This window comes from Danio rerio, chromosome 2, assembly GCF_052040795.2.
Source record: "Danio rerio strain M-AB ecotype USA chromosome 2, GRCz13ab, whole genome shotgun sequence".
Lineage (NCBI taxonomy): Eukaryota > Metazoa > Chordata > Actinopteri > Cypriniformes > Danionidae > Danio > Danio rerio.
In genome coordinates, this window is record NC_141022.1 from 58,463,737 (window position 1) to 58,475,000 (window position 11,264).

Sequence of the window (11,264 nt, forward strand, 5' to 3'; positions counted from 1 at the left end):
TTACCACAACTTCTTTTTATGGTAAATGCCCTTTGTAACATTTAATCTTTACAGTAATTTTACTGTAATTCATTTACTTTTGTGGTAATTTACTGGCAGCACTACAATTTGTGCAATTTGTTGCCTACAATTTACCGCTTTAGAGTAACTTAACTGTAAATGTGTTTTACAGTAGCAGGGCCTGCCGCAATTTCATTTTACAGTAAAATAGCCTAACCACATCTTCTTTTTAAGGTAAAATGCTTTTACTACACTTAAATTTTACAATATGACAATTGTTACAGAACTTTTGCTGTAATTTATTTACATTTTTGAGTAACCTACTGGCAGCACTGTTGCCTGCAATTTACCTGCACTTTTACAGTATCTTACCTGTAAATGTGTTTTACAGTAGCAGTGCCCTATTGCAATATCATTTTACAGTAAAAATGCTCTACCACAACTTCTTTTTATGGTAAAATCCCTCTCCTCTCTCTCTCTCTCTCTCTGCAGAATGACACGTGGAGTGAGCTGTACTCGTTTGCTGTGTTTAAAGCCATGAGTCACATGTTGTGCATTGGTTATGGTCGTCAGGCTCCGGAGAGTCTCTCTGATATCTGGCTGACGATGCTCAGTATGATCGTGGGAGCGACCTGTTACGCCGTCTTCATCGGACACGCCACGGCCCTCATCCAATCGCTGGACTCCTCACGCCGACAGTACCAGGAAAAGGTAAAGAAACTGGGCTTGCTATTATTCTTTTTTGGATGGTTGATTTCATGCAGTGTCTAAAGGAAAACGACAATTGCAACACAGGCTCAGTGGAAATACAGTTGAAGTTAGAAATCTTAGCCAGTTATTATGACGATGGTTTGTTTTGTAGACAATTGAAAAAGAATAAATAATAAATTTAATGCTAGGGGGCAGTATGATGGCGTCAAGTTTTGTTCCTGTTCACATTAATGATATTTACAGGGACAATTTATAGACGAATAAAAAATTAGTTTCATGAATTTATTTGCGCAACATCAAAAAAATACCATAAAACATCTTGATTTTGACAATGATTTGTAATTGTATAGGTTTGTGTCACCTATCTATCTCCATATGGATACTTTTCTGGCTAGTCAGTTTTCTAAGTAGCTCACATTGTAAGGTGTTGTACTTGTGATGCAGAACGCTCAAGTTCAAGTCTGGTGAAGCACGCTTCCCAAAAGAGATTAAAGCAATGTAAAATCAAGGTAAAACTATGCAGTCGCAGTGCACTTTTCTGTATGTTTGCTTTTGAAAACACTATTGGTTGGGTTTTGGTCAGCGATCCACTGGTCAGGTGTTTTTTTCGACAAGCCCTGCCTTCTCCTGCATGTGAACAAGAAAGATGTGTATCTGAAATGTACAACAAAACGTACGCTAAGTAATGTATTACAGATTTACAAAAATGTACACAGCGCCCTCTAGTGGATTTGTCATCTGAAACGTTCAGTGAAATGTACCCGGAGCAACGTATTTTACATTTCACAACTTACACTGATGCACATATTTTCAGTGAGTCTGGGCTGGATAAATTGACTTATTGTCTTCTAAAAGTAAACCTGCTGAAATTCAGATTTTATAATGAGTGTTGGGTGATCCGGTGGCTCAGTGGTTAGCACTGTGGCCTCACAGCAAGAAGGATGCTGGTTCAAGTCCCAGGTTGGTCAGTTAGCATTTCTGTGCGAGTTTGCATGTTCTCCACGTGTTGGTGTGGGTTTCCTCCGGACCCTCCAGTTTTCCCCCCAGTCCAAACACATGCAGTATAGGTGAATTGGAAAAACTAAATTGCCCGTTGTGTTTGAGTGTATGTGTGTGTAAATGAGTGTGTATGGGTGTTTCCCAGTACTGGGTTGCAGCTTGAAGGGCATCCGCTGTGTAAAACATTTGCTGGATAAGTTGGCGGTTCATTCCGCTGTGGCAACTCCTGATAAATAAAGGAACTAAGCTGAAGGAAAATGAATAAAAGAAATAATGAGTGTTTGATTTCAACAAAATGTGCTGCATCTGACCAATCAGAGCAGAGTATGGTCATCAGACCAATCAGAGCACAGTGGGATTTGCTGACTAATCAGAGCCGAGTATGTGCTCTGAAAAGCAGGGTTTGGAGAAGCCAGATCCTTGAATGAAACATTTTGGACGCTGTCAAAAATATTACGATGCTGTAATAAATATTATGTGAAAATTGTAGCGTTATTTAAAAAAAAAAATTATGGGTCACACTTTATTTTGATGGTCCGATTGTTACATTGCATCTTAGGAATGTAACGGTATTGTAAATACCGTCATACCGCAATAGCAATTTTTTTTCAATATTACCGTAGTCGCATGACTTGATAAAACTATAGGTCTTCTGAGAAATTTGCTCAGTCGAATGAAGCGAACGGGAGGTAGCGGAAACTACAATTCCCATCAGCCCAGGCGTGGCCATCATCCTTTGCGGTCTGTTGTCGCTACAGATCCAGTAATGCGGAAATGAAGTGTGTTGCTAGTAGCGGGAATGAAAAAGAGCTGGAGATGATCGAACCTAAAGCGAGTTTTAAATCGGATGTGTGGAAGCATTTCGGTTTTCGGGGGGTTGAGCGCGCATACTCAAGAGCGGTGTTGTCGCGCGCCTACTGAAGGGCGGGACGGAGGGTGTGTCGCGTCGCGGGGGCACTTTTGATCATTTTGGAAGGGCACTTTCTATCCAAGACTAAAAAGGGCATGTGCTCTGCACAGGTTGAGCCCTATGTGTGCACGTGCCTGCAAGTCGGGGAATACGACTAATAACAGTCATGGGGACTGCAGAACACAGCACACTGTTCAGATTGATGCAGACATTGACTTGTACCGCAAAGAAACCTCTATCTCACTCATGGCTTGTCCTCTCAAGTGGGGGAAAGACAATGCACAACGTTACCCACTACTGTCAACCTGGGCCAAGTCATATCTCTGTCCCAGAAACCTCAGTCCCAAATGAGAGGGTTTTTCTTTTTTTTGTTGCAGGGGACATTGTAAATGCTCAGAGATACCAGCTTTTACCAGATTATAGTTATATGATCATTTTCCTTAAAAAACCCCATCTCTATCTAAGTGAGTGAGTGATTAAATGTTGAATGTGATGAGTTTTCAACAATACTAAATTGAAACTTTATTTTTTTACATGGTTTAATAATTTTTTTGTTATTAAAATTGAAAAATTGAAGTTCCTGTTTCGAAACTTACATAGATAGATGGCTAATTTGTATGTCATTGACACTTTTGGCACTTTTTTCGAGTCTTTTCATTAGTTTTGTTTTTCCTGTAAATGATTCAATAAATACCGTACCGTGCCATTCATACCGAGGTATTATCGTACTGTGAAATTCTGATACCGTTACATCCCTATTGCATCTACATGTCAACTAATACTTATTAGATTATAAGTAGACTGTTAGGTTAGGGTTAGGGTAGGTTGACATGTATTTGCAAAGTTTCTTATAGTCATTTAAATGTCTGTTGAAGGAGCAGTATCAGCAGATATTAAACAGACAGTCTACTAATACTCAGATGAACCATCAAAATAAAGTGTTACCAACTTATGTTTCTTATAGGTGCTTTGTGTATTTTTAGATCATATACAGTTTAACCAGAAGTTTACATATGTTGTATAAAAAGGCACATAACCTTTAATAAAAAAAAAAAGTCAGATGTTAATGTGACTAAACTTTTTCTCTTTTAGGTAAGTCAGGATTATCAAATAGGTTTCTGTTCTGCTTAATACCAGAATAATGAGAGATATTTTTAGAGAAATTGTTATAACTTTTCTTAAAAGTCAATTTTACAATAAGATTATTCTGCCTCTGAAAAAGCTCAGATGATGGTGTCAAGGTTTTGGAAGTTTCTGATTGGCTAATTAACAACATTTGAGTTAAGTGGAGGCACAACTGTAGACTAGTATTTAAGGAAAACCTCAAATACACTGCTAACTTCTGTGACAACATGGGAAAATCATCAAGCCAGAATTAACAAAAAGGCCAGATTACAATTTGCTAATTTACACTGGGAAAAAGAGACATGTTTTGGAGACACTCTAATTTTTGGAGACATGTCCTGTGGTGTGATGGAACTAAGATTGAACTGTTTGGTCATAATGACCAGTGTTACATTTGGAGGACAAAGGGGAAAGCTTACAAGCCTAGAAACACCATCCCAACTGTGAAGTATGGGGGCGGCAGCATCATGTTGTGGGGCTGTTTTGCTGCAGGAGGGACTGGTCCACTTCACAGCATAGATGGCATCATGAAGAAAGAACATTATGTAGAAATACTGAAGCAACATCTCAAGACATCAGCCAGGAAATTAAAGCTTGGCCACAAATAGGTCTTCCAAACAGACCATGACCCTTAGCATACTGCCCAATTAGTTCAAATGTGCTTTAAGGACAACAGAGTGAATGTTTTGGAGTGGCCATCACAAAGCCCTGATCTAACTTCTATAGAAAATGTGTGGGCAGAGTTGAAAAAACTTGAGCAAGCAAGACAGCCTACAAATCTGACTCAGTTACACCAATTCTGTCAGGAGGAATGGACCAAAATTCCAACAAACTATTGTGAGAGGCTTGTGAAAGGATACCCAAAACATTTGACCAAAGTTATACAGTTTAAAAGCAAAGCTAAACAATATCAAGGGAATGTATGTCAACTTTTGACTGTCTAGAAATTACAAAAAAATGTTCTTATTATTGTGGCATTTAGCAAATTTAAATCATTTAGGTAATCCTAACGAACCTAAAATAGTAAACGTTTAGTATGATTTCCCTTCAGACATTAAAAAAAAAGGAACATAATCATTTTTTTAGTGTATGTAAACTTCTGGTTTCAACTGTAAATGCTGCAGAACACTCAATGCACTTTATATTTGATATTTTGATCTTCTTCTAACATTTACAGTTTAATTAGCCTTCCTCTGATTTTTATTTTGTGTACTTTAAATGAAAATCTACATCTTTTTGGTGGAATGTACTAAGACAGAACTGGGGCACTGCATGTTGGCAGACTTCTTTGTCATGTATTGTTTGCATGTAAGCGTCAGCATCTGTCTGAATTCATTACGACTTGACTTTCAGGCTTATCCGGTAAAATAAAATGCTGCGTTAGCTTTGGTCTAATGAATCTTGCTTTGTCATCAGATCACTGACACAATGTCTTCCAAATTTTCAGGCAGTTGTGGGTAATTCTAGACTACAATGCTTTGATGAATGCACATCTTGGAAAGCTCCGGAAATCATTCATTTTCCTTCGGCTTAGTCCATTATTTATCTGGGGTCACCACAGTGGAATGAACCGCCAACTATTCCAGCAAATGTTTTATGCAGCGGATGCCCTTCCGGCTGCAACCCAGTACTGGGAAACACCCATTCACATTCATTAGTTTCTTTAGTTCACCCACAGCGCTTGTGTTTGGACTTTGGGGGAAACCGGAGCACCCGGAGGAAACCCACGCCAACACAGGGAAAACATGCAAACTCCTCACAGTGCATCTAATTTAACTCCCCGTATGACTGTATGGCACTACGTCTACAATGTTAGTACGTTAGAGTTCATTAGTCTTTGAACTTCTGAAACTCTCATTAGCGATGAATCCATTACCGCACCTCATGATGTTACTCCTCCATCCATTACAACTCATTACAGGCTGGATTGTTCCGTCTCCCTGCGCGGATCATGTTTGTGCAGCTTTGTTTGTCACCATCGCAGTCAGCATTTCTTCTATGTTGATTACTGTTGATAATGAGCGCTAATGCAACAGATATACAGCTGAAGTCAGAATTAGGAGACCTCCTGTGTATTTTTTCCCCCATTTTCTGTTTAACTGAGAGCAGATTTTTTCAGCACATTTCTAAACATAATAGTTTAAATAACTCATCTTTAATAACTGATTTATTTAATCTTTGCCACTATGACAGCACATAATATTTGTCTACATATTCTTCAAGATACTAGTATTCAGCTTAAAGCGACATTTAAAGGTTAAATAGGTTAAACAGGTTAAAGTTTGGGTAAATAGGCAAGTTATTGCTCACCTTGCCGGGCAGGTGAGCAACTGACCCAGGCTTTACAACACATTTCAAGATGGCTTGAACTGTCTCATTTAAAGGGCCATGAAATCCCCTTGTTTCAGCAGGGTGTTTTCACACCTCTACTTTGGAAAAAGTCAGAAAAGTGGGCGTGTCCAGCTCTGTTTAGGGGGAGTGTCGGAGGAAGAAAAGTGGGAGGGTGTGGGAGTGTCTATTTGGGTGCGCTGAATTTCAGAGTCAAAATACACACACACACACACACACACACACACACACACACACACACACACACACACACACACACACACACAGGAGAAAGTGATGGTGTTTAACCTACATGGACATCTGTAGTCGAATTATTTTGCCAAATTATTAAATGGTGGACTTTAACTGCAGTTTGGCTCTTTCATTCAGGGAATTCATTCATGTCCCTCGCGACAAACAAGATATTTGATTCGAGGAGCTGCTCTAAGCGTGTATTTTTCATGCAATGTTTGATACCGCACGGCGAATGAAAGAAAAAAACCCTCAGCATTTCCCAGAAACTTAGATGCACACGGCAGGTAGCGTCAGAAAGTCGCGTGTGTTATTCCGGTCACTAAATGCGGTAAAAACCCTACACGAGGTTAAAGTTTGGTTGTGGTGCTAACATGTTTACACTCGGTGCAATTGTTAACTTAGTTCGATACGAACAAACTGAATAAACAAAGAGCGCTGGTCGCTCACTTACCAAATCTGTAGAGACAGGACAATCACCAGCAACTAGAGCCGCGTCTTTATTAAGAGGAGACTATAAGCGAATCCAGATCTCAGCGTTTGCAGATGAGAACAGCTCTCAGGTAAACAATAATCCTCCTTAGACACATAAGTTATTGTTGTCGAGGGTCGCGTACACTGTTAATCCACACGTGACTCCAGCTGAGCTCTCACAGAGAGAAAATGAAGACAAAACTTAACGGCAGCAAACTATAAAAGCTATAAAAGCGACTCTGTCGTCTAAACACTGTGACAGTAATGAATATTAATGAAGTTGCACAATAGAGTGCGCTGATTGGTTTGAACCAAGCTTTACTCATGCATTAATGCATCACACTGTAAGACGTAATAAGACTCACTCTGGCACAGACGTCCAGTCTGCACGCTGGAATACACGCTATTATGTCATGACCGTGACGCAGCTTCAAAAATTTGTTTCAAACCGGAAGTACGAATTTGCTTGAAATAACGCAAAAACAACCAATTTATACTTTTTAGTGAAATATAGGTGTCCTAATAGTGTTTTTAGCAGTGTGGGACACATATACGACTGTCAACAGCTCAAAAAATGTGTTTTGGTGTTTCGTGACCCTTTAACGTTAAATGTCAAGAAAACAGTTTCTATGTGTTTTTCTATACGAAATAGGCCTGTACGGGATACATTTGAGGTGCCGATAAAAAATAAAGTAATTAAAGAAGTAAATGAGTTCATGTATCTTGGCATAACTCTAGACATTAATTTAAAATTTGATAGTCATGTTAAAAATTTAAGTAAGTAAGTTTTAGTTTTATTAAAAAAGTGCTTTCGTTTTATTAGAAGGTTTTTAACATATCACACTGCAAAATTATACATGCACACAATGGTATTCTCTCACTTGACGTATTGCGTCACATCTTGGTCACAAGCCTCTTTAACTACATTAAAGCCTTTTGACTCAATATATAAACAAGCAGTTAAAATTATGGACCTAAAGCCTATGCGATGGCATCATTGTGATGTTTTATGTAGACATAACCTTTTTAGTTTTGAGTTTTATTCAAATTAGTTATCTTAATGTTTAAATAATCATGTTCCAATCCTGTTTTCTGAGCTAATCAGTCGGCATCAAACCTTCCACAAAGTTACATGGGCAACTGCTAATGGTGACTGTCTAGTGCCAAAGTGTAAGACCTCGTTTGGTCAATCTGTCTTCTCTGTAAAGGGAGCCAAACTGTGGAATGAGTTACCGGTTAGCTTAAAATCAGAAAGTAATCTAAATATTTTCAGTAGTGCTCTTAAAAAGTGGTTAAAAACAAAACAGCAGTGTTTGCACAAATAGTCTACTGTTAGTTGGTAGGATCATGTCACCTTTGCATTTGCCTGCAGTAAATTTATGTGAAGAATTGTAATGTTATGTATGTTTTAATATATTTCTATTTTGTCAATTTTAAGCCTCCTGTGGACAGGTGTTGAGAATTAGCAAGTTTGCTAAAACACTTAAACAGATGCATTTGGTTGTCCAGTGTAGTTGTGAGGTCCATGTCAAATAAATAAATAAATAAATTAAATAAAAATATTAGGGCCGCTAAGTTAGCAGTTAACGCTTGTGATTAATTTTAAATATTTAACACGTAAAAAAACCCCCGCAAATAACGCAGTTGCAGTTTTTTTAATTTCCTGTTGTTGCCGACGTGTGTTCAGCGATGGCGCATGCATAGAGGCGACCTAGGCGGCCGCCTTGGGCAACAGAATAGTGAGCGAACCCCCCGGTCGTAACTTTCATCCGCGAAACGGTCACTTTCAAGTTGAGGGGCGATGTGATTGCCGTTTGCCTAGAGCGCCAGTTCAGCTTGCTCCAGCCCTGCATTTGTTTAACGTGCCAAGAAATTTGGATAAGACAGAGGACGCGCTTTAAGAAGGAAAGTTTCAGTATAAAACAATTAATGTGGCATCACCAGGCTATCCAGCGTTTCCTCCAGAGTGTCATGCAATTTCCGGTCTTTCATTTTTAATCTTTAGACTTTAACTGCAGTTCAGCAGTTGACTCTCATTCAGCAGATTTTTATTCAGGATGTTTTAATGGAATTTGTTACCTCATGGCGAACAGAAAAAAAACCCTAAGCATTTCGGGACTCGCGTGATCCTTTAAAGTAATCAAAAATCACTGCTTACATGATAGCCTCTTGATCTGTATTATCTTAATCATAAAAGCGGAGTATTGGTGTAAATGTACTGTAGTGAAAGTGGCAGATGAAGTCGCAAGCTGTCAATGACAACCACAGCCCTATTCTCTGCCTTTAAGCTGCGTCCATGAGCCCTCACATTTCATAAGTTTGACGTGTTTCCCCCCTTTTGTAAAGCGTCTGCTTCACGGTGCTGTGTCAGAAACCTTGCTTGTAAAATACAGCCATACGTAAAAATTTGATTAACGAATTTGATTTGATTAAACTACACTGGAGTTTTTGAGCGCCAGTTTGGATGGGGGACAGGCACGTGCACACACAGGGCGCAGTGCACATGCCCTTTTTAGCCTTGGATAGAAAGTGCCCTTCCAAAATGATCAAAAGTGCCCCTGCGACACGACACACCCTCGGTCCCGCCCTTCAGTAGGCGCGCGACAACACCGCTCTTGAGTACGCAACCCCCCCCCGCTCCTCAAAAAATTTATCCTGCACATGCCCTTTGGAAGGAATCTGCACGGGCCTGATGGGGGAAAACAGTGACATCTGAATACGGAGGCGGGGCTGCTGAGATTCGCTATCTGATTGGGGCTTTAGTGTCATTGCGTATCCTTCCCTAATTCGTCAAGCCCCTATCACATGACTAAAACACATGGCTTTAACGCTACCGGAAGACAGCAGACCAGCCTTCACAGTAAACAACAACATGGACACAGAAATGGGAGCGTTGTTTGGACTATTGTCAGTTTTAGGCGCCATTGTGCTGTTAAACTCTGCCTTTTTTACTACAGCAGCTGCATATATTCGCAAGAGGCAAGCTTTTGTTCGAGCTCTAGCTAATCGCTCGACGTTTGTCCACAAAAATACCTCTCTTGCTTTCTTTGCTATCGCATTCATTATTCAACCGGCGTTTGTTGACTAACAATAACCAAATGCCGAGCGAGACACATGCTTTCTGTTTATACTAGAATGCGCATGCCCAGAGTACGCGAATGGTCACGTGATATACGTTTTTGGTGACGTAGTGTGGACGGAGATATGTTCAGAAACGCGAGTGTGGATGCGAATGGTTTTTTGATCTAAAACGCCGTTTTAAAGAGCCCATATTATACATGAAATAGAGTCATATCTTGGTTGTAAGGGTCTCCAACAACAGTTTAATATGCATGCAAGGTCAAAAAACACTTTCATGGTCTTATAATCTGCATTTATTTTTATCTAATTATCCCAGCGACTCCTGTATGAATCGTCCAGTGATTTATTTGTTCCCAAACCCCTCCTTAGCGCGAAGCTAATCTGCGCTGATTGGACCAATGACAGTCTGTTGCGATTGGTCGACTGCCTTCAGTCAGAGTGAAATGCCAAACAGCTAATCAGCAATATAAAAGTAATCACAGTTAATACACGCTCGATAGTGTAGGCGTGGAGTTTAGCTGCCAGTGGGTCAATGTGAATACCGACAATAGACTTGAAAATACAGACGACTTGAGCAAAAACTCCAAAAACAGTTGAGGAGATCTTCTAGCTTGTCTCACTCTGCACTTTTCACAGACACACACACAAACACATATTGCCCTCGTCCTAACACACACACACACACACACACACACACACACACACACACACACACACAAACACTTAACCCTGCTCCGGACGACAACGCGCGCGCGCGCGCACACACACAAACACACACACACACCTCCGGACGACAGCGCGCGCACATGCACATGCACACACACGCACACACACACACTACCCTCCTCCACGGAGCTCCGTAAACAAAGCAGCATGCGTCACGTTTTTAACGTGGCTTTGCACGCGATAAGAGAATATAGCCAGTTAACCTGATACAGTACACGCGGTTACAAGTGACAAATCACAACTAAATACATTTGCAATCTAGAGTAAACGAGGCAACTTTAATCGCACGTACTTACACTTGAGAAATGGAGGAAGAAACCCATCCTGACGTCCATCAGTTACTCTTTACTGATCCTTCCTTTAACAAACGCTGATGAAGTATTCTTTGTAGCATGTAGTTTCCAGAAGTTTCCAGTAGTTTCCAACTGCTTGGCTATAATGCTGAGGTTTCATCTTTGGGTAGAGACTCGATAATATCCACCTGCAGTGTGACTGCAATCGACCGGCATGCTTGTGTGTGTGTGTGTTTGTGTGTGTGTCTGGGTTTCTGTGTTAGAGGGCGGGGCCGCAGGTTTGAAATCTCCGGGGTTTGCGCGTGCACGTGAATAACTTGGTTTCGTTATTACGTCATGGCGAAACACCTAATGACTCGTTATCA

At 40.3% G+C, this 11,264-nt stretch overlaps 1 protein-coding gene across 3 annotated transcripts in view; it reads left to right on the forward strand.

The window, feature by feature from the left end:
• LOC101885373 (potassium/sodium hyperpolarization-activated cyclic nucleotide-gated channel 2) overlaps positions 1 to 11,264 on the forward strand; it is a 169,599-nt gene that overhangs the window by 72,678 nt on the left and 85,657 nt on the right. For 2 of the 3 annotated variants that reach the window (XM_087241430.1, XM_087241429.1), the window contains exon 4: positions 493 to 711. In XM_087241430.1, coding sequence (XP_087097556.1) covers positions 493 to 711 — 219 coding nt within the window. Of the gene's footprint in view, positions 1 to 492; positions 1,159 to 2,504; positions 4,802 to 11,264 lie in introns of those variants that run through there. The other variant, XR_015478971.1, reaches the window with a different exon arrangement.